Genomic DNA, 20,925 nt, shown 5'->3' with positions numbered 1-20,925 from the left:
TAATTATATCTATGTGTACCTATGTATTTCGAAGTTTCACCTCTTAACCCATCTGTATCGAAGTCTCTTGTCAGTTTTCTAATGCAATTAGTTCTGTGAAATAAATCAAATGCAGCAAAGAGCCTGCCAGGTGTGTAGTTGAGTGTTGCTAGGAACTACGTGAAAAATAAGGGTTGTTTTTAAAGCTCCTCGAAGCGTGAATCAACGGATCGCAACGTGAGTAAGCAATTGGCTGTTCTGACCGTTGCAACTGCCATGGGTGGGTCTCTTGGTGGGGCACTAAATGGGGATAGCTTGACGGATTTAAGCCCCGCAATCTAAACCCGTCGCGGTTGCATCACCGCTAACCACACAGCAAATAATATGAAGTACTCGGTACATACCTGCTAAATAGATATCGATTGCAGGGTACTCTGTAATTGTGTGATACAAGCTTTCGACGTGATAGCACAAGAGCGACCTCAACTTGTTCGATCTTGCGTCCGGCATTGAATACAATTCCGATTCCACCAACAACATCTACGTCCTGTTGAACTGACAATTGCAGGACATCGCACCCGTCTTCGTTTAACATTTCGGAAATTCCATAATTCCACCCCTTCGACCGATATAGGCCTGTGTGACTATTTAGGTAGTTGCAGGGCCTCCCCAGGTCCATGCATTCGCCGGGAAGCTCGCCACTCGACGGACCGTCCTCTTCTCGCCCGACCCCGTCTAAACGCAAGCCAGTTAGTTCTGCTGGCAATCATTCCCGACAAAATTCCACCAATCTTCCCTCCGGTCCCGATCCTAAACGCACCAAATTGAATAACTCTTTCGATCCGGGCACCTCCGCTTCGAGAATGAGCAAGGTGGTGCTTGGCAAGCGACCAGAGATCGTCGACTTGACGAAACCTCCTACCTTTCAACCTCATAAAGGCGCGAAGAAGCTTGTAATCAAGAACTTGCGAACCACCCCGCGGGGTACTGATCTCGAGGAATATTACCGAGTTACAAAGCAAGGGCTTCTCGACGCCCTCCAAGCCATATTCGAACAGAAGCAACCACGTCAACCACTCGAAAGACTTTACCGAGGAGTAGAGGATCTCTGTCGACATGGAGCATCTAAAGAGCTATATGACGTGTTAAAGGAGCGATGTGATGCTTATCTAAACAATGACCTCCACAAGTCTATAATGGCAGAGGCCGGCTCATCCAATCTTGACATCTTGAGGAGTACTCATAAACGATGGCAAATATGGATCGCACAATCGGTGAATATATTTGGTACTACGTAGATCATTCGGAGTCTAACTGATTTGTTCTCCCAGACCACCATTCGTTCGGTGTTCAGCTATCTCGACCGGTCGTTTTTGCTGAGAAGCAAGGACTTCCCGCAGATTAACGATCTCGCCATTTCACTCTTTAGGCGAGTAATGTTCGTCAAGTCGCCCTCGGGGGTCAATCCAGGAGCCAAGAGCCTCATTGGCATGTGCGATCTGGTAGAGTACGACCGGAGGGGAGATTCTCGATTCGATTCGACCTTGTTGCATGATTCCATCGCGATGTTAAACGTTTTAAACATCTATGGAAAGTCCTTCGAACCACATTTCTTAAAAACGTCCGAGGTATATTTCCGAGAGTTCGCCGAAGTACAGAGCTGTGGCTCTCTAAAGACCTACATTTACAGCTGTGAGAAGCTACTTGAGGGGGAAGATTATCGCTGTAACCGCTACAACTTTGATTCCACCACCAAGAGACAACTGATGGAAAGTGCACACGCCATCTTGATCCAGAATTATTCCGAAAAGCTCCTTGATGGTGGCAGCATAGGCAAACTTCTTGACGAGAATGCTATGGAATCTATGAAGGCCTTATATGACCTCTTACGACTATCAGGTATACAGAAGAAGTTACGGCAACCGTGGGAAGAGTATATCAAGGACGCGGGTTCGGTAATTGTCAATGACACATCCAGGGGCGACGAAATGGTCGTTCGGTTACTTGAGTTCAGGCGATCGTTAGATCTTATGATTCGAGACGCCTTTAACAGAGATGAGGAATTTACTTATAGCATGCGGCAAGCATTCGGTAGCTTCATCAACGACCGAAAGGTCCAATCTGCATGGAAGACCGGCACTTCCAAGGTTGGTGAGATGATTGCCAAGTATATCGACATGTTGCTCCGCGGCGGCCTAAAGACCTTACCAAAGTCTCTACTTTCCGATACTAAAGACCGTGTTGATGCCGAGCAAAGTGGACTGGCAAGTACCGGTGACGAGGACGCCGAGCTAGATCGACAACTAGACCAAGCTCTCGAGTTGTTCCGTTTCATCGAAGGCAAGGATGTCTTTGAAGCTTTTTACAAACAAGATTTAGCCAGACGCCTCTTGATGGGTCGTAGTGCTAGTGCGGACGCAGAGAGAAGCATGCTCGCAAAACTGAAGAACGAATGCGGCTCTAATTTTACACATAATCTAGAGCAAATGTTCAAAGACCAGCAGCTTGCCCGAGATGAGATGGCTTCGTATAAATCCTGGTGTGAGGGTAATGGACATAGCAAGAGTAAATTGGACCTCAACGTCAACATTCTGTCCGCAGCAGCATGGCCAACGTACCCAGACACGCAGCTCACACTACCCGACGATGTTGCGGCGCAGATTGGACATTTCGAAAAATACTACGTCAACAAGCACACAGGAAGACGCCTTACATGGAAGCATTCTCTGGCTCACTGCCTCATCAAGGGTCGTTTCAATAAGGGCCCGAAGGAGCTGCTTGTCAGTTCATACCAGGCCGTCGTGCTGACGTTATTCAACCACATTGAGAGCGACCCAAAGGGTTTTCTCACATATCAACATATTTCAGACAATACTGGTCTTAGTGGACCAGATCTTAGTCGTACTTTACAGTCGCTAGCATGCGGAAAAACCCGTGTGCTCTCAAAACATCCTAAAGGAAGGGATGTAAACACGACAGATACTTTCACTGTCAACAAGACGTTTACCGATCCGAAATATCGTGTCAAGATTAATCAGGTTCAGCTGAAAGAGACGAAGGAGGAGAACCAAGATACGCATGAGCGGATTGCTCAAGATCGTCAATTCGAATGTCAAGCAGCGATTGTGAGAATCATGAAGAGTCGCAAGACAATGACTCATGCCAATCTCGTCGCTGAAGTTATCAATCAAACCAAGAGCCGAGGCGCCATCGAGCCAGCCGAAATCAAGAAGAATATCGAGAAGTAAGTCGCCCTCTAAACACATTGTTAAATTCTAGGCTGACTTTCCCTACTAGGCTAATCGAGAAGGATTACCTTGAACGAGAAGGTGGCTCATATACATACCTGGCATAAATACTATTCTGGATGTTGGTCGGTGTTAGCCTTAGACTCGAGGTTTGTACAGGATAGGTGCATATCGTAGCTGGTTCATTCGGAATAGCTACGAAATAGAAGCTGGCTCTACAGCCCGCTACTATAATCAACCGAACTGTTTTTCTCGTGTAAACAGGCAATGAATGAATAAATGAAAACCAATCGTAACACCTCCCATTTCGCACAATTGAGCATATCCGCGTGAAGTCAGGCCATTCGTCCTCCCCGCTTTCTCCGTGATTCTAGACTACCGCCTCGTCCACAAATTCATTCTACCCCCTTTCCCCTTTCCGACTAGACGAACATTAGGGCGAAGGGTCCTACGTATCCACAAATAGTCTCCCCGGACCCATGACCGCTTACAGCCGGCACAATGCTTTGATGATTGTTGACATTTGTTGCACTAGTGACATGTTAACCTACCATTTACCGCGCTAGAGGTATCCGTTTCGAGAATACGCTAAGAGCTATTACGTACTCTAGGCTTGTGGTTAGGTAAGAACTCCAATGGCTGGATTCTGCGGGCACGTGTAGGGGATATGTGATAGTTCTTGTATTTGCATAGATGGATGGGTGTTAGATGATGGTGAGTCGCGGCGTTTGAAACTGGGAATTAGGATGTAGGCGTATACGGTATATAATGGTTTTGCGCAGATATATCTGGAACAAAATTTACGTGCTCCAAGGCTTTTCATATAATAATATACAACTCAACATACTAACATCTCTCACCTAAATACCTACGGTTCATAAGTCGACGGCTTATCATAAAACCCCGTAGCCCAAACGACCAGCCGCCCCGCCTTCCTATCATCATCGGTAAAAAGCCCATTCCACGAACTCCAGACCTCCTTCAACTCTACCTTATGCCTACCCCCGGGTCCGGACCAGTCGAAGTACTCGCGCAGTGCGGCCTCGATGCCCTCGTAGCCGACGATGTATCGCGCCATGTCCTCACCGGGACGGTCGCGGGGCCACAGGTCACCTAGGAACGCCGGGCTGTCCGCGTAGAAGCGGCGCGTTTCGTCCTGGTAGGACGCCCGCTCGGGCGACCCTGGTAGCGTGTTGACGGGCGGGTCGCAGGTTAGGGCGCGCGCCCGCAGCGCGGGGTACACGAGGTGCGAGCGCCAGGGTGTGGCGTGGCATGGCGTGAGGAATAGCGCAAATAGCTCCTGCGCGAAGTCGTCATCGTACGCGGCGTTGGCGTTGGGAGGCTGCGGGATAGCGAGGTGCGTTGGGTGGATGGTCTCGAACTCGGTGCGCAGGAAGTCCATTACGCCGATGGGTGCTGCGGCGTGGAAGTATGAGAGATACCCGCCGATGACGGCGTTGACGAGAAGCCCGGCGGCGAGGAGAGGGGTGCGCTTCCAGCCTAAGGTTGAAGTGGGGGTGGAGGTAACGTCGGTGACAGTGGTAAAGAATGATGTTATGTAAGGGGCGGCTAGGATGTGGAAGGCTGGGAGGAGTGGGGTGATAAAACGGACTTCCTTGTGAGAGACGAAGGATAAGGAGCATATAGTTGTGAATACTGTGAATGACAATGCCTTTAAAGCGTTAGAGGTCGTGATTGGCCAGTTCGACTCCGCGTCTAGGGACTTGAAGAGGCCTTTAACCACGAATGGGGCTATTGTTGTGCATAGCAATGGTATACCCTGAGAGAGATAATAATGCCAGTCATTCTGGCCATAGAAGACCGCGAGGTCTTGTGCGACGTTGAAGTGGAGAAATGTCAGGGGAGGGAATGTCCATTCTCCATAATACTGACGGTCCGCCAGTAGAGACAACCCAAGGGCGAATGATCTATGATAATTAGAATAGTAATAGCGATACTAATGGGAGTTTTACTTACCCACAAAGTAGGACTTCCCTATATACGATGAGCAAGTTCTTTTGAGTAAGGGGTGACTTTCCATCGAGAGTAGCTCTTGTCAGTGCAAGGGTAGCTATAGCCAACCATATTAGAACATTGGTTGGGCGTAACAGAACAGCAAATGCGGCCAGGATGAGAGATAGCCGAAGACTATTTACTTGACCCCACGTCTTGAAGAGCGCGACCGACGAATACTTGGATTTAGAATTCCCATCGTCTTCGGTGCCTAGAAGACTCCAGGGGAAGTAGTATAGAGCCATGGCCGTCAACGTGGTCTCGAAGCAGTTTGAGAATGTCCTGGTTGAAGTGTACCATTGCCAGGGATTAAGCAATGTCATCAATAGCTACCCATATCTATGAGTCACTCAGATATCATGTAAATGCAGGTTGACCAAACTACTTACAACGGACCAGGCAGCAACACTTCCATGACCATACAGCTTCTCCGCAAGCCTCCACGAATACAAATCGCTCAAGGCAGCAAATGCCGTCTGTAGGAGCTTAGGTGCCGCGATGAGCCATTTGGCTTTAGTAATGGGAGACATTCCTGCAGCTGCATACTGTTCGACAACCCAATACCCGAAGGCAAATACAGCAGGGTGAATAGAAGAGCGAAGTTGATGTTTCCATTCCTTTCTATGTATTAGCTTGATGCCTAAAGAAAGTCTCATAGGAAGAAACTAAAGTGGTTGTCTAGCAACCTACATACCCAAGTTATCCATGCTCCACCTTCATTGCCGAACAACATGTTCCATGCCGGTTCGAGAGCTTGGAAATACTCGTCCGGCTGGAAGAAGGTGCGTACACAGAGCGCATTAGCGAAGCGGACAGCAAAGATGACAGCCAACGCATCTCGAACTGGAACGGCAACTAAAGAAGCTCTATCGCTTTTCTTTAGAGAGCTTCGAGTGGCTGCGCTAGGCGCCCTGGCGCTTGGCTTCGACTTCTTTCCTGAGTTCATATTTGGTCAAGGATTATATATCCATTTCAACTATTCAATTAGAACACACGACAATAATTAAGAATATATTTCACGCAAATATAAATATAAAATACGAATAGTTGAGTTGAGGCGACCTGGCATCTGTTACAACGTTGTTTTGATTTTAAGCCAGATTTGGATATCGCGGAGCTGTCCGTATCGAGACGAATTCAAATTGCCAAATATTTACGAATACTGTAGGTACATAATGTTGCCAAGTAGTTGGTTACACGTGACAGCTGACCCCAGCTGCGGCTACGGTTAAGTTGAGGCTGCCTCTTTAGTAACATACTTCGATAGACTAATAACTGATAGTTGAATGACTTCACATGACTTCATTTATATGTTCGCCGCCAAGCGCAGTCTTATCTCATCGAGCGTCGGATACTACCCCCACGACAAAATTATTCCTTTTCAACCATTGGTTATCTTTAAATGGATGGTCTATGATTGGTCCGTAATTGAAGATTCTTCGGCTACCGCGACTCCTCCGGGCTCGGCGGGCACTCCTTGACCGTAATCGCGTTGTGTTGGTTTTTTTCTTTTTCTTTTTCCAATCCTTGCAGTATACGGGGGTCTTGTACGAGTAATGGCATATTTGTGTGTAGGTAATTATTTACTGACGAGAATCTCAACTCTAGCTTCGAGAAGAACAATAAAACATAATGATCCCTTGTCCTTGTCCACAACGGTGCGCTTTCCTTCGGCTCGGAGACCGGACTTGCCGCTTCACCGCATGTGACCAACTCGATCTTGACTTCAGGACCGGACAAACTTGTCATCATGGGAAGCAGCGACTGGATGAGCCGCTTCGACTTGCACTTAGGGGTTTAGTGGCTACCTAAGTATCAGTCCGAACATTTCATATTACGTAGCGTGACTTCCAAAACTTCTCAACATCGATCATTCGCCCCCGCCTTGTATTTTCCCATTTATCTCTTTACATCTCTCGAACATTTTGCTTTTCTTTTGATCTTATTTTCTCTCTTCCAGACAGAATATACCCAAACATCGAAATACCCAATACCCAACCAAGAAACCTTGGAACCAACCCAATCTTTTGCAGTTTGTGTCCTATTGTATCAATAGGCTGACTTCATAATTAATACTTTGGATCGGAACAAGTCTTAGTTCCGCCAATTGTTTCTGCCTCGTCGACAACCTTTAACACAGTCGCAGCCATGGCTCCTCACGCAGATGCCCCGACTACCCGCGCGGGTTCCGACTCGACAAAGTCGTCCAGATACCACTCTTCCTCGACCAAGGGTGCGATTGACGCCGAACACAAATACGCCGCCCACAATTACCATCCTCTCCCGGTCGTTTTCGCTCACGCGCAGGGCGCTGATGTTTGGGATCCGGAAGGCAAGCACTACATTGACTTCCTCTCTGCATACAGCGCCGTCAACCAGGGTCATTGCCACCCGGAACTGGTGAAAGCGCTCACTGAACAGGCCGGAAGATTGACCTTGAGCTCCAGGGCGTTTCACAATGACGTGTTTCCCAAGTGGGCGGAAAAGGTCCAATCCATGTTTGGATACGACATGGTTCTGCCAATGAACACAGGCGCTGAGGCCGTGGAGACGGCTATAAAGATTGCGAGAAAGTGGGCTTACAAGGTCAAGAAGGTGCCAGAGGGCAAGGCATTGGTCTTCGGGGCCAATGAAAACTTCCACGGCCGCACGGTAGGTTAATCTATCGCAATGTTGGTCATGCCTTCTAACGTCATGTGTAGATGATTGCGGTAACCCTATCCACCGACCCGGAGTCAAAAGACAACTACGGACCATACATACCTAATATTGGAGCCGTCTCTCCCTCTACCGGTAAGCCAATTCGGTACAACAACGTAGCCGATCTGGAGGAAGTGCTCGAGGCTCACGGAAAGGAGACCGCCGCATTTATTGTCGAGCCCATCCAGGGAGAAGCAGGTGTAGTAGTTCCCGACGAGGATTACTTAGTCAAGGTTCATGATCTTTGCAAGAAGCACAATGTGCTTCTGATCTGTGATGAGATTCAGACGGGTATCGGTCGCACGGGCCGCATGCTATGTTCACAGTGGGCTGGCATCAAGCCGGACATGATTACATTGGGGAAAGCTATCTCTGGTGGCATGTATCCCGTCAGCTGCGTCCTTAGTAGTAAAGAGATCATGCTCGTCGTCGAGCCTGGCACCCACGGCTCGACATACGGCGGTAACCCTCTAGGTTGTGCTGTCTCGATACGTGCTCTCGAGCTCATGGATGAGGAACAGCTTACCCAGAAGGCCGAGAAGCTTGGTAACATCTTCCGCGACGGTCTAGCAGCATTTAACTCGCCAGTTATCAAGACCATCCGCGGAAAGGGTCTACTAAATGCCGTCGTTATCGACGAATCAAAGACGAACGGCCGTTCGGCATGGGACTTATGTCTCCTCCTCAAGGAGAAGGGACTCTTGGTAAGACCGATAAACGCCTATCCTGCTATTTTTTCTTCTTCTTGGACGCAACACAGTATAAGATAAACTGACTCGGAGATCAGGCTAAACCGACCCATGGTAACATCATCCGCTTCGCACCGCCATTGGTCATCTCGGAGGTACAACTTCGAAAGGCAATGTCAATTATTGGCGATGCGTTGCGAGAGCTACCAGATGTGAAGAAGCATGAAGAAGTCCACGTTGAGCTGGAGAATTAATTCCTCGCGGCATAGCGGCGCTAGCGACACCCCGCATCTTTTAGTTCATGTGAAATCACGGGATTGGTCGGAGTTAGATCTGGGCCACGAACTTGAGAATTGTTCGTTGGCAAGGCGTACAGCATCAATTAACAAGTGGAAAAAGGGTGGTAAGAAAGTGCGAGGTAACCTAACCTAGCACTTACATCTCATACATCGCATTACACAGTAACATGTGAATAAGGGCGGTGTCCTGCAACCCTGTCGAGCCTATAATGGATATCCACCACGGTTTGTTCGTCTCTTCTGCCTATAGAATAAAAAGCTACGATAGGTCCCTGCCTAGAGCAGAGAACTGCTACAGGGGTTTCTGGAGTTTCTTAGAATTAGATAGGCTGATAGTAAGGGACCGTCTATCAAAAATGACTATCTTTTCCCGGGTTTCCAAGCGTTCAAATCGGCAATGCGGGGACCCTGTGCGCGGAAATGTGCATTTTGTGTGGGTAACGGTGCTTGACTGGGAATGTAGAAAATTACCGTTAATGGAACAGCCGATACGAAGCAGCCGGATCGAAGACTGGCCAGCTCAACCAAGTCCTACCTTAGCTCGATGCAGTAGACGTGTCTCACAATTCATGTGGCCCGGAGGTCGCAGGGTAGCTGCAGCTATACAATGCATCATCGATTTGTCTAAGGCTCGGCATTAAGTCTACTACCTTCTTACTAAGAAGATATTCGCAACGAGATTGGATCTCGCGAAAGCTAGCTGCGCTGTTTTTGACGATTCTTGTTTCAACTTCCAAGGTTCTTGGCTATATTTCTAGGCACATATTAAACTTCAGCGAATTCCTAATGGGACACATGTCGAGCAAGCTCCCGGTTTTTAAAAAGCATGTTCTGTCGGTCAAGTCAGGAACAGGAACCTTGATGTGAATATCAAGCTCCGATCCCCAGAAGATAGCTAGCTATCTAAGTGCGTAGCTTAAGTCGACGAAGGGACAAACACGCCAGCTTCGGGTTTCCGATTTGTTCTCGGATCGAAAGACGTGCATACCGCCAGGGGGTTCCACAGTAGCCGAGTACGTGTACGTGGTAATAGGTTCGGTCTGCCTAATTGAAACTGACACAAGCAATTGAGGGCTTGCATAAAGCCCCCATCTGCAAGGAGCTTCGAGAGCGCTGTAGAATTAATTTATTTGGAAAGGAATCTGAATCAGAGCGCGTGTATGGTGTGTATGGTGTGTGTGCCGGGGATGCCTAGTACCTATGATCATGTACTATGTAGGTGGTGAAGTAGGGGGGTAGGGGAGTAGGGTAGAATAGGTACTAGATAGACGGACCATCCGAATTATAGGAGCTTGCGCATAGCTATCTCTATCTCTAGCGAATCGCAACCTATCATGCAGTTTATAGGAGGTCAACCAGCCCTCTCGTTAATCTCATCAATCCCTAGCCAGCGTCAGCAAGGGCGCAGCTGTGGTACTATGTAGAAATCAATCTATGCAATGCGATCGATCACTGATAAGAAATACTATCTATGTATGATAAAGAATAGTCTCATAGATAAGGGCGTAATTATAGAACATTGAACGAGGAAGTTTAAATCCTTCTTCTCAATTGACGGTCCCGGTTGCGGAGCAGATAGGTAATAGACAAGTACTAGATAGGAATAAGACGGGATTAAACGAGCCGCCTTTTTCAGGGTCCAGGGCTTTGGGCTATTATCCAATGTTGCTTTGTCCTTCGATATAAGCGCCAAACCTTAATACACCATACACTGTATTTCTTAGTCAAGCCATTAGCGAATTGGGAAATCCCTTGTGACCTAAACTTACTCCTTGTTAACAAGCAGGCAAGTGACACACAATTCGACTTCTCTCCCTGTTCTAGTTCAAGCTCTAGTTCAGACTAAGTCAAATCACTGGCAATCACATAATGGATTATGCCTACTATGCGTAGTATGTGCAGGCATTATATTCCCGGCTGAGCCTCACTCGCCGATCAGTCATCAGTGTAGCATTTACAAAGAATGGCGTAAAATAAGCTCATCGGCGTTCAATTATTAGCTGCCATGTATGTTGATAGGTTAGTTGCACATGAGGCGCATAATACATACGTACGCGGGAGAAAAGGAGGATTTGGAAATAAGCGGTCGACAATGATGCAATGATGCAATGGCAATTGTTGCTTGCGACTTCAGCATTGGTTCGGATCTACAAAGAACTAAATCCCCATGTGCCATTAGCTAAAAATAAGAAGCAAAGAAACGCGCAACTACGCAAAGGCGCAAAGAGGCAAAGACAACGGACGAACACCATTTCAATGTGACTAATAGTGACTAACAGTACAATCCTTTTCTAGAGATGGCTTTGATTTCGTCAAGATGCAAACAATTGATGGATATCCAAAATGCAGACCGCCTTCCCCAGAATGGAGAGACTCGGAGGAATCAAAGGAATGATTGAGTTTCAAGGACGATCAATTAGTGACGATGAACCTATCAAGATTGTGGAGTACAGTGTGCGTCAAGAAACAATTATATGGGGATTCTCTAAGTTGGATCCAACATCAGATCCAATAAGATCATTAAGATCCATGTCTAGTGCTAGAAATGCCTAGCGTCAACTGGTTCTGGCGTCCTCAAGACTCAAGTGCTTGGATACATCCCATAAGCTTGTACAGTTGTACATCTCATAATACAGTAGCTTCGTAACACAGGCAGGTAGCCCCCAACAGGTCAGAGCCCTGGAGCTTTAGCAGGTCGTACTACGGTACAACAAATCCTATTTGCTTAGGGAGGTAAAAAGAATGGGGCACGGGCTTTAGCGGAATCGGCTTCTAGATTTGGCTTGCAGTCTTATCAACGTTATCATGCTGAAGAGTCGCTCGTGACTACCTGGTAACGAGTCTGATCTTCATTCATTGTTCAGTGTTCACCATCGCTTCGCTGCACGTTTACTTCACTAAATATGGTACCTTACCTTCCATGGACTTGTCCCGTGAGCAACCTGATCGCCTCACCTCGATGTTCTAACTTACTTGCGCCATCTCGTCCTTTCTCCTACTTTCACTTTCACTTTCCTCCATCATCCCATCCCAACCCATCCCGTCCCATTACCATTACCATATAAACCATATACAATAATTACACCACTGCACTCCCCATTTATTAAGAGTTCCAGAATTCCTCTTCATTGTACACACCTCTTATGTTATTATCTCATTAATTCGCCTACGTACCTACGATTATCTAATTCTATACATGTACATTTGCTATTGACGGTTTGGGGGTCGATCCGGAAAAATACATTGTACACAAGCCTTCTACTATTGAATAACATCATTCTCGTCATCACCAACCATCCCCCTTGTCAATAAGAACCATTACGGAGTCACAGGAAAAGAAAAAACAGACAAAAAAGAGCGAAGAGAGCTTGCAGTACATAGTGTAGACCGAGTCATTCATTTGATAATCGGTCAACTCAGTCAACTCAGCATCCACACAATTTTCAAGTTAGCCTGGGAAAAGGAAAAAAAAGCTACATCATCTATCCCCGTATTCTCCAACTTGCAGCTCTAGGTAGCTGCCATTTGAGGATCTCGCAGCTATCCATTGACTGCCTTCTTGCGCATCCGCACAAACCCTGCGCATCGCACATTTCACAGCTACAGCCTACAGCCTACATACAGCCTACAGGAACCTAGGACTTTTATTCAACCTCTACCTGACCCTACCTGACTTTCACCTGACCTATCTAGGTCTCATACCTACGGTGCCATCAATACGTTCAATCATATCATTCCGTACCTAATCTGGTAAACCTACGTTTATTTTTAATTATTTTTATTTTTCTTACCTCTTGCCTTTCTTACATACCTTTCATCTACGTTCAACCGCTTAATCGTCGTCTCTGATTCCCTAATTCAACACACGGGAATTAAAAAAAAGGAATAAAAAGAAAAAAAGCCATCCGGTCAGCTCTCGAGACATCAGTTATCATTTATCGTTTAGGTATCGTTGTACCTAAGTACCCAGTACCCTTGTGGCCCCAAAATCGATCAAGGTTCCTCTGTGTGTCTTGTCTTGTCATTCGAAGGTGACACAGGCATCCCCGCCTTTCAAGGTTCCTGTCCCAGGTCCTCGATTCTCCGCCGACCGACCTATCGGATACCCTGCCTCTACGGAGTACATCATTTACATCCACTTTGACGTCCAGGTCCCGACCTAAGCCTTGGTCGTTTCCAGAGACACGCGAACTTTCTAACTGGTCTTCTCTTCGACTTCACTCACGCCTGTTGCCTTGTGCATCTTTACCCCCTTTTCCATCAACGAACCACCATCTTTTATCATCCACACCCGCCCTATATGTGTACATGACGAATACTCGAGCTACCGATTCCATCCCGATTCCCTTATAAGCCCCCGGGCTGCATTAACCACAGCTTCCTGTCATAGCTCAATCCACACAGGAAGTCATGGCTGATCCTCGAGCGCCTTCGGGCTCGTCTTCTCGTCGTGGGAGGGCTACCGAAGATGTCGTTGGTCAGTTTATTATTGGTTCTGAGATAGGTAAAGGTAGCTTTGCCCAAGTATATATGGGCAGACATAAGGTTCGTATCTCTAAGCTCTGTATAGCCTCTTTATAGCACCCAATAGCATATCTGCTCCCCTTCGCAGCCTATTCTTTTGCTCATAGTCATTATCCTTGACAATAGAGAGCTGGGAAATTCATCTTAAAATTTTATTTCATTTTTATTTTTATTTTTTTTGCTCTTGGCGTCGCAGCTGGTAGCAAGACTCTCCTACTATGGTCATGAGTCACACTGAAGCATCGCAACTTGGCTAATGGAGACGACGCAGGTATCCGGTGCTCTAGTCGCTGTCAAATCTGTAGAGCTTGGCCGATTGAACAAGAAGCTGAAGGAGAACCTCTATAGCGAAATCAAGATCCTCAAGAAGCTCCGACATCCACATATCGTCGCCCTCCATGACTGCGTCGAATCATCGACCCACATCAACCTGATGATGGAATACTGTGAACTGGGTGACTTATCATTGTTTATCAAAAAGAGAGAAAAGCTGATCACACACCCTGCCACATGCGATATGGCTCGAAAGTATCCTAGCGTCCCCGGTGCCGGCCTCCACGAAGTAGTTATCCGACATTTCCTCAAGCAACTTGCTAGCGCTTTACAATTTCTGCGAGAAGGCAACTTTGTCCACCGGGACATCAAGCCCCAAAACCTCTTACTACTTCCATCGATCCAACATAGGCAAACGAATAAGGATAGTCGTCCGATCCTGAGCGCTAGTCACGATTCATTAATACCGGCTGTTGGGATACAGTCGCTACCGATGTTGAAGCTAGCTGATTTCGGCTTCGCCCGAGTTCTACCATCAACCTCCCTGGCTGAGACGTTGTGCGGGTCTCCTCTTTACATGGCCCCCGAAATCCTTCGCTATGAGCGATACGATGCCAAGGCAGATTTATGGTCTGTTGGAACTGTCGCATACGAGATGATATGCGGCAAACCACCATTCCGGGCTAGCAATCACGTCGAACTCCTAAGAAAGATTGAAAGCTCGGATGCCCAGATCCGGTTTTCTAGGGAATGCCAGGTCAGCGCGGACCTCAAAGCCATGATTCGCGCCCTTTTGAAGCGCGCCCCGGTCGAGAGATTAAGCTTCGAGGATTTCTTTAGCCATCGTGTTATCGCAGGCGAAATACCTGATTTAGTTGAGGACGATATACCTCGAATTCAAAGGCAGCCTTCTAGAGAGGTACGCCCTGCGCCTGGGACGGACGACTCTGACTTGATACCGCGACGTGTGCCATCTCATCGCCGCTATGGTACTGATCCAGATACGGTTCGTCAAGGTGCTAATTCCCCCTCGCCTCGAGAGAGACCACTTAAGCCGTCACCTTTATCTTCTCCAACCGAATTTAGCCCGTATGCTCAACTTCATGACATCTCGCATATCGTCGAATCTCCCCGCGAGGATATTGCTCCGGGTCTTGGCATCCGACGACCACAGGCGGTACCTTCTACGTCGGCGCCCACTCGACCAGAGTTGATTGAAGATCGTCGAAGACGGGCACCATCCAATGCTTCGCTTAACAAATATTCGCATGGCCAATCGCCTTCGCATGACGATGTCGGGAAGGGGAAGGGTAGATCAGACCGTTCTGCGATCGCTGAACGGGAAAGGGCTGCCCAAGAAATTGCTTTTGAGCGAGATTATGTGGTTGTGGAGAAAAAACACGTTGAGGTGAATGCATTCGCCGACGAATTGGCTGCCGAAGGGGCGCAAGCGCAAGCCTCATCTCCCAGATCGGGACAAATCGCTCGTCGTGCCACCCAACAAGGTGCCCCAACATCAACGACGGGTGCAATTCCCGCTCAACCTTCCAATGCTCTTCAAATTGCACAGGGTAGACAGCGACCTGGACACTATCGCCGAGGCTCGTATGATAGGAACGCGGGTGGCATGTCTAGCAGTCCCCGTTCTACAACATCCGCCATCGCCAGTGCGATTTCTGATGCGAGCTTAAGGTTCCTCGGCATCAAATATCCGTATCACCTGCGTAGCAAAGGTGCATCGCCCCCGCATCCTTATAACGCGTACCCGACGTATCCCACTCCAACTGCCCCCGCTGGCCTTATCACTGATGGCCGTCAGGGTGGCCCGATTGATGAGGACTCACGTGTTGCTCAAGCTATCGAGGATTGTGCGACACAGAGTGATGTTGTTTGGGGGTTTGCCGAAGTCAAGTACAAACAACTTGTACCATTAGCTCCATCAATGGAACATGGCCTTGGTGGGATACCCGCCGATAGGATAGCAACGGAAGAAGAAGATGGCCTTACGGTAGAAGCAATTGTAGCGCTCTCGGAGGAAGCCCTTGTTCTTTACGTAAAAGCTCTTTCGCTGCTCGCGAAGTCAATGGATATTGCGAATTTATGGTGGACGCGCAGAAATCGTCCCGAACCAACCTCGGCACAGCACGTCATAAATCGCGACGCGACGAGCATTCATAACTTGATACAGCGAGTGAACTCGGCTGTCCAATGGGTTCGGAAGCGGTTCAACGAGACTTTAGAAAAGGCCGAGGTGGTACGACTGAAGCTGCTCGAGGCCCAGAAATTGCTTCCGGAAGATCACCCAAGCCACCCCGTAAATAACCAGCTGGAAATCGCTCTGGCAGGAACCTCTAGTACCGACGGCATCGTGTTGACGGCTGGTCTTAGCGCTGAAAAGTTGATGTACGAAAGGGCTCTTGATATGAGTCGCACTGCTGCTATCAACGAGATCGCTAACGAGGATTTGCCTGGGTGCGAAATCTCGTACATGACGGCCATCCGCATGCTAGAGGCGGTACTAGATAACGATGAGGATTTTTCGAAGCGTAGACTTTCGGGGTCCTCAAAGACCGAACGTGACATTATTCGGGAAGGTTCATCGTCCGACATCAACTCGGACGATCAACAAGCAGTTCATAAGAGTATGTACCCCTTGTCCACTGAACGAGGCCGGGTTGCTAACGTGGAAAAAGTGATCCAAATGATCAATAACAGACTCACGGCTCTCCGAAAGAAATTACAGATGATAGCAAACGCCTCGAAGGCGCAACAAACCTTACTCCGAAAGCGAAGCGGCGACGTTACCCCGCGGAGTGTTCCTATAGGTGCTTAATGACACCAAAAGGACACCATTTCTCACGACGTATGATGACACGTAAAAGATTGCACTACAACTATTTTCGCCCCGCGGCCTTCATAATTTGTTTATTACGACTTGCCACTGCCCATGATTGGCGGTGGTGAGTCTCATCGTTCTTGGTAGGGCTCATCATTTGGCGTTTGGGCGGCCAACCCGTTCAGTTTCATTATACTTATAAGCATTCAAATATTCATTTTTATTATCGCCGTCGAATCGGCATTCTTCACTTCGGACGAATACGCTTTTTTAGGGACTCAGGGCGCATGCCTACTGGATGATAAGGGCGTCACTCGGTCTTACGTGTAAGATGGCGTGTCTGCGCAGAGTATACTCTGCCGCAAGAGTCTGGCGTAAAAGGCGGGGACAAACGGCACCACGATTACGCGGTATTGGTTTGCCATCATCCTATACACGGGCGGTATAGGTTCCCAGACTACTACAGTTTGGCATCTTTTTCTTTGCAACGACCGAATACCCCTTTGGAAGAGATCTGGGGTGTTCGCGGCTAGGGAAAGGGGAAATCAACCGGTTTTTTTCTTCATCGTGTTTCCTTGCTTTTGCTTTGTTCTTGTCCTTTTTGCTTCCTCGTCTCGATGGTCGGTGTCACGGTAGAAATTCTCAGGTTCGCTAGAGCTGATTCGGGGCTGGTTTTTGCATATGACTGGACCATGAAGGCCTCCTGTATCTACAACTGTATAAGGTAGTCTTACCCTTCTCGATACCGTATGAATAGCCAGGAAATTGACGATGCTTTGGCCTCTTTTCCTTCTGTGGTTCCGAGACTTCGTGATTCTTGGTTTGTTGGTGTGTGATATCACCCTGGGCCTCGTGATTCTTTTCAGGAGACGCTTTGCAGGTTTCTCTGGGGGAATCGTATGTGTAGGTGGTAGGTAGGAGGGCTTGTGATGTTACGCGGGAGGCTTACGATGTTACCCGGGAAACTTCCCCGTGACTTAGACGAGTTGGAACTCTGACTCCCCTATAACAAGACTTAAGAGAGAGAGAGCGTGATGGGGGGGTAGGTAGGTAGGTAGGTAGGTAGGTAGGTATGACGTGCACTGGGAAGTTGGCACTAATGCCTGGACTACAGCGTCGATCGATCTGGTCGCCTGGCAGGGCTGGTTAGTGTTGGTCGACGGGCGTTTCGTGTTTATAGATCTACGAGAGCTAAATGCCGGTTTGGGGTTAGGTGGTTTGGTAGCTTTGCATGTTTTTGTGAGTAGAGGTAGCGTAGGTGGGTGGGTGGTGGGGAGGGAGGTCTGCCGGACTGGAGCCGGCTCTTATGTCGTATTATCCACTGCTAGTCCTGGGTTATTATTTTTTTGCCTGGTTGTTATGTGATTGCGATTCTTGAGATTGATATCGGCCTTGGGGAGTGGCTAGATCGTGGTGGTGGTGGATACGATGGGATCTCGCTTTACTTTAGATACTTGGTGTTTGTGAGTTAGTGAGTTCGTAGGGCGGTTTAGTTGCCGACTATTTGGACTATCTACCTGCCTAGTGAGTAGGTAGGTAGGTAGCTGCATAGGCAGACCTGGCAGACTTGGCTTAGGGGAATGGGTTTATTCTACTACGGATGTTGCCTGCGGGGAAAGCTTCGATGTCGCGAGGTAGGTAATGCGGATTTTATTGATGTAAGCTATATGCAGGATAGAATCCCGTACCTGGTTTTTTTCAACAGCGTGACCCGGGCTCCCGCGGTCTTTCTCCGTTACGTGACCCTCCTCAGCCATGCTCGACTACGTAATACCAAGACCCCTGGGGCTAAGACGAACGGATCTACGGCATAGATAGGTCCTGGTTGACAGCCGAAAATCGTCGACTTAAACCGGGGGGGAAAGGCGGGATTGTCGTTTCGAAGGAAGGTTGCGCGACCTTGCATTACATGCAGACATGTAGGTCTAATTGATACTCTCTTTTCTCTTCGACCTATGTATTATCCAGGTGCTGATCTGCCCAATCCGCCTTAGCACTTTTAGGTACGGGCGTTGAGGCAAGCACGGAAACCCTGCTAAATTTAGGGACCTAGCGAGGATCACACACCGATCAGGTAATTGTCTGGGGCGATCGGTGGCGGGGTTTTGAGGATATTACTTGTGACACGATTTTGGGGGGGCTTGGGGGGAGCTGTCAGGTCTTGCCAAGTGCTTTCTTTTCCCTGTTGATAATGAATATTTGTATGCGAATATGTAAGCTTTTTGTACGGAATTGGAGTGTGCATCTTGGAATAGGAATCTGTGCGTTTCGTGAAGCTAACATGAAAGTTGAAGATGCCAGGTTAGAACCGGATTCGACAAAGAATGACAATCCCACGAGTTCCCTCTTTGTGAGGGAGGTAGGTGCTAACGTGCTACAGGAACACCGTGGGGATGGGCTGGGTACGGGTCGACGTCATCTCTGAAACTTGGGGACTTAGGACTTGGGATTTGTAGAAAGACCCATGGATCCGTTATGACAAAGATAAACTACCGATTAAAGCCCCAAGAGCCCGATTATGATGTTATGAGATATGTCATTAGGTACGTATGTAAATATCAGATAGGTGCACGCTTGACCTATCCCCCCTGCCCCCCTCTCTTAAGCCTAGAATAGGTACCTAGCCCTATCCGACTTAACTTGTCAAGCTTGTCAATAGCGATGATGGAGGGTGCTAGCGCTAAAGCGGCTGAGCGGGCTAGGGTGGACTATTTGCTCTGTTTTAGGAGACGCCCCCATTGATCTAACCCTTTTAACCCCCTCGACCCCCTTCCGCCTTGCCCTATCAAAAACTTGGAAGTTGTAGCATATGACGCTGACAGCATGATATAGGTAGTAACTGGTGGCAATAGTTGAGACGCAAGATAGAGGAAGTACGTATGTATAATACGTACACAATATTTAGTTGTTGGTCATTTACACATGACATAGGTACATACCTCCTAGTATGTGGTTAAGTGTATGTATTGTATATACAGATCTGTAAGCATGTTTAGGTGCTTAACGTTAAGGGCATATCTGATGTGGCTTGTAACTTTGAGATTATCTAGTTGCATTTTGATGTAAGTCAGTCGATGTACTGTAAGGTCTCAGATACCTTCAGGTACCTATTGAAATAAGAATAACGGCTTCGCAGATTTGTGTATCTCAAGTTCCAGAGCTAATCTTGAGCTAATAATAGCTTTTGAGGGAGAGTCGGGTCTGCATACTTATTTCTGCCATCGTACGAAATATGTATGTACCTGGAGAGGACGGGTTGAAGGTTTGAATGCAACTTGAACCATGTTTCAGACAAAGAATGTTAACCCTAAACAAGTTTAGAACAATACGAGGGAAGTCTAGGTGTTTGTGTGCCTGTCTAAACTTGCCGACTTGTACTTTGTAGGCCTCAAATCCTCCTCGAATACCTGCTGGCTGCAGGTCTTTGTTCAAGCGCCAGGCTCTAGACCCTGATGTAAGCACGTAAGCCGGTAATGGGGTAGCTAGAAAAGTAACCTGGAGGCTTAGCACAGTTTCGAACACTGTTCAATAGGTATGACATTTCAGGCATGCCGTTTTCCAACTATTTTCCAACTATCACGCTTTCATAAAATATTGGAAAAAATAAGGGAAAAGTCATTGTGAAAAGGTAGCTTGGCAAGAATTTATGAGCACTTCCAAGACTCGTGTATGGTTAGAGAGTTTTCTCCCCAACCTAACTTCATCTAGTCCTCGAGTTTATCTCTGTGGTGGGTTTACAGATACGAGACCTGTAGGTTTGAACCACATCGAATATGGGGGTGCCAAGTGTAAAAACAAAATGGTCTAAAAAGTAAGCCTCTTAGGGCAGAACCTTCAATGTTCAATGGCGAAACTGCGGTAACAGAATCGCTCTAAGGGTATGACTTGCATAATAGAAGAGGTTCGTATAATGCTGATGTGGATGTTTTGTTGCTTTAGATATTGTCAAGAGGTCTGTCAGAAAGAGGTAGATAGATACGATGTGATTAATAGTGAATATTGATAACATCTGCCTCCAAGGTAGTAGTTTGAAAAAGCTAAGAGCACGTCGTTTCGGAATCAAAACCCGAGCGACGGTATTGGTCAAGTCGTATAATACACATGCAGTCTACAGGAACTGCATAATAAAAGTTGAAGCTTCCAGATTTGACATTCCAACATTCGAATGTACCTACACTGAGAATGTTTTGAGAAGGTACTATACACACAGTATTACACAGTGCATCAGCCACAAGTGACAGAGTTGCAGTAGGTAGTAGCGATGGTCCACCCGGACCAAATAAGGTACCCCAGGTAGGCATAGGCAGGTGGGTAGGGTGGGTAGGTAAGGTACGAAGTGACTGAAAGTCCGCTGCTTTCCAGGG

At 47.6% G+C, this 20,925-nt stretch overlaps 4 protein-coding genes across 4 annotated transcripts; 3 read left to right on the top strand and 1 right to left on the bottom strand.

The window, feature by feature from the left end:
• Positions 1–413: 413 nt before the first annotated feature.
• GGS22DRAFT_157293 (Cullin-domain-containing protein) lies at positions 414–3,659 on the top strand. Its single transcript, XM_047960485.1, has 3 exons — positions 414–1,253; positions 1,311–3,223; positions 3,277–3,659. The coding sequence occupies exons 1-3, from the start codon at positions 657–659 to the stop codon at positions 3,332–3,334; spliced, it is 2,568 nt and encodes an 855-aa protein (XP_047821332.1). The 5' UTR covers positions 414–656; the 3' UTR covers positions 3,335–3,659.
• Positions 3,660–3,901: 242 nt separating this feature from the next.
• GGS22DRAFT_157291 (glycosyltransferase family 22 protein) lies at positions 3,902–6,358 on the bottom strand. Its single transcript, XM_047960484.1, has 4 exons — positions 5,935–6,358; positions 5,630–5,857; positions 5,205–5,569; positions 3,902–5,155 (listed from the first exon to the last, which is right to left on the bottom strand). The coding sequence occupies exons 1-4, from the start codon at positions 6,184–6,186 to the stop codon at positions 4,096–4,098; spliced, it is 1,905 nt and encodes a 634-aa protein (XP_047821331.1). The 5' UTR covers positions 6,187–6,358; the 3' UTR covers positions 3,902–4,095.
• Positions 6,359–7,190: 832 nt separating this feature from the next.
• Positions 7,191–9,010, top strand: GGS22DRAFT_110128 (ornithine aminotransferase). The gene is made up of 3 exons (XM_047957923.1): positions 7,191–7,892; positions 7,943–8,644; positions 8,728–9,010. Exons 1-3 carry the CDS (start codon positions 7,389–7,391, stop codon positions 8,881–8,883), a joined length of 1,362 nt encoding a protein of 453 aa, XP_047821330.1. The 5' UTR covers positions 7,191–7,388; the 3' UTR covers positions 8,884–9,010.
• Positions 9,011–12,666: 3,656 nt separating this feature from the next.
• Positions 12,667–17,048, top strand: GGS22DRAFT_110097 (Serine/threonine-protein kinase ATG1). Its single transcript, XM_047957922.1, has 3 exons — positions 12,667–13,473; positions 13,724–16,367; positions 16,419–17,048. Exons 1-3 carry the CDS (start codon positions 13,339–13,341, stop codon positions 16,556–16,558), a joined length of 2,919 nt encoding a protein of 972 aa, XP_047821329.1. The 5' UTR covers positions 12,667–13,338; the 3' UTR covers positions 16,559–17,048.
• Positions 17,049–20,925: the final 3,877 nt, after the last annotated feature.

This window comes from Annulohypoxylon maeteangense (assembly GCF_022496945.1).
Source record: "Annulohypoxylon maeteangense strain CBS 123835 unplaced genomic scaffold GGS22scaffold_4, whole genome shotgun sequence".
Classification (NCBI taxonomy): Eukaryota; Fungi; Ascomycota; class Sordariomycetes; order Xylariales; family Hypoxylaceae; genus Annulohypoxylon; species Annulohypoxylon maeteangense.
Note: the sequence above shows the minus strand (reverse complement) of the source record. Positions and strands in the feature narration are given on the sequence as shown.

Bases quoted from the DNA above. Each gene is read 5' to 3' on its own strand.
- GGS22DRAFT_157293 (XM_047960485.1), top strand. From the start codon at position 657: ATGCATTCGCCGGGAAGCTCGCCACTCGACGGACCGTCCTCTTCTCGC. The intron at 1,254-1,310 runs GTGAATATATTT...TTGTTCTCCCAG, and splicing joins AAATATGGATCGCACAATCG to ACCACCATTCGTTCGGTGTT. The intron at 3,224-3,276 runs GTAAGTCGCCCT...TTTCCCTACTAG, and splicing joins ATCAAGAAGAATATCGAGAA to GCTAATCGAGAAGGATTACC.
- GGS22DRAFT_110097 (XM_047957922.1), top strand. From the start codon at position 13,339: ATGGCTGATCCTCGAGCGCCTTCGGGCTCGTCTTCTCGTCGTGGGAGG. The intron at 13,474-13,723 runs GTTCGTATCTCT...GAGACGACGCAG, and splicing joins TATATATGGGCAGACATAAG to GTATCCGGTGCTCTAGTCGC. The intron at 16,368-16,418 runs GTATGTACCCCT...ACGTGGAAAAAG, and splicing joins TCAACAAGCAGTTCATAAGA to TGATCCAAATGATCAATAAC.
- GGS22DRAFT_157291 (XM_047960484.1), bottom strand. From the start codon at position 6,186: ATGAACTCAGGAAAGAAGTCGAAGCCAAGCGCCAGGGCGCCTAGCGCA. The intron at 5,858-5,934 runs GTATGTAGGTTG...ATACATAGAAAG, and splicing joins GTGGAGCATGGATAACTTGG to GAATGGAAACATCAACTTCG. The intron at 5,156-5,204 runs GTAAGTAAAACT...TAATTATCATAG, and splicing joins AGGGAAGTCCTACTTTGTGG to ATCATTCGCCCTTGGGTTGT.
- GGS22DRAFT_110128 (XM_047957923.1), top strand. From the start codon at position 7,389: ATGGCTCCTCACGCAGATGCCCCGACTACCCGCGCGGGTTCCGACTCG. The intron at 7,893-7,942 runs GTAGGTTAATCT...CGTCATGTGTAG, and splicing joins AAAACTTCCACGGCCGCACG to ATGATTGCGGTAACCCTATC. The intron at 8,645-8,727 runs GTAAGACCGATA...CTCGGAGATCAG, and splicing joins TCAAGGAGAAGGGACTCTTG to GCTAAACCGACCCATGGTAA.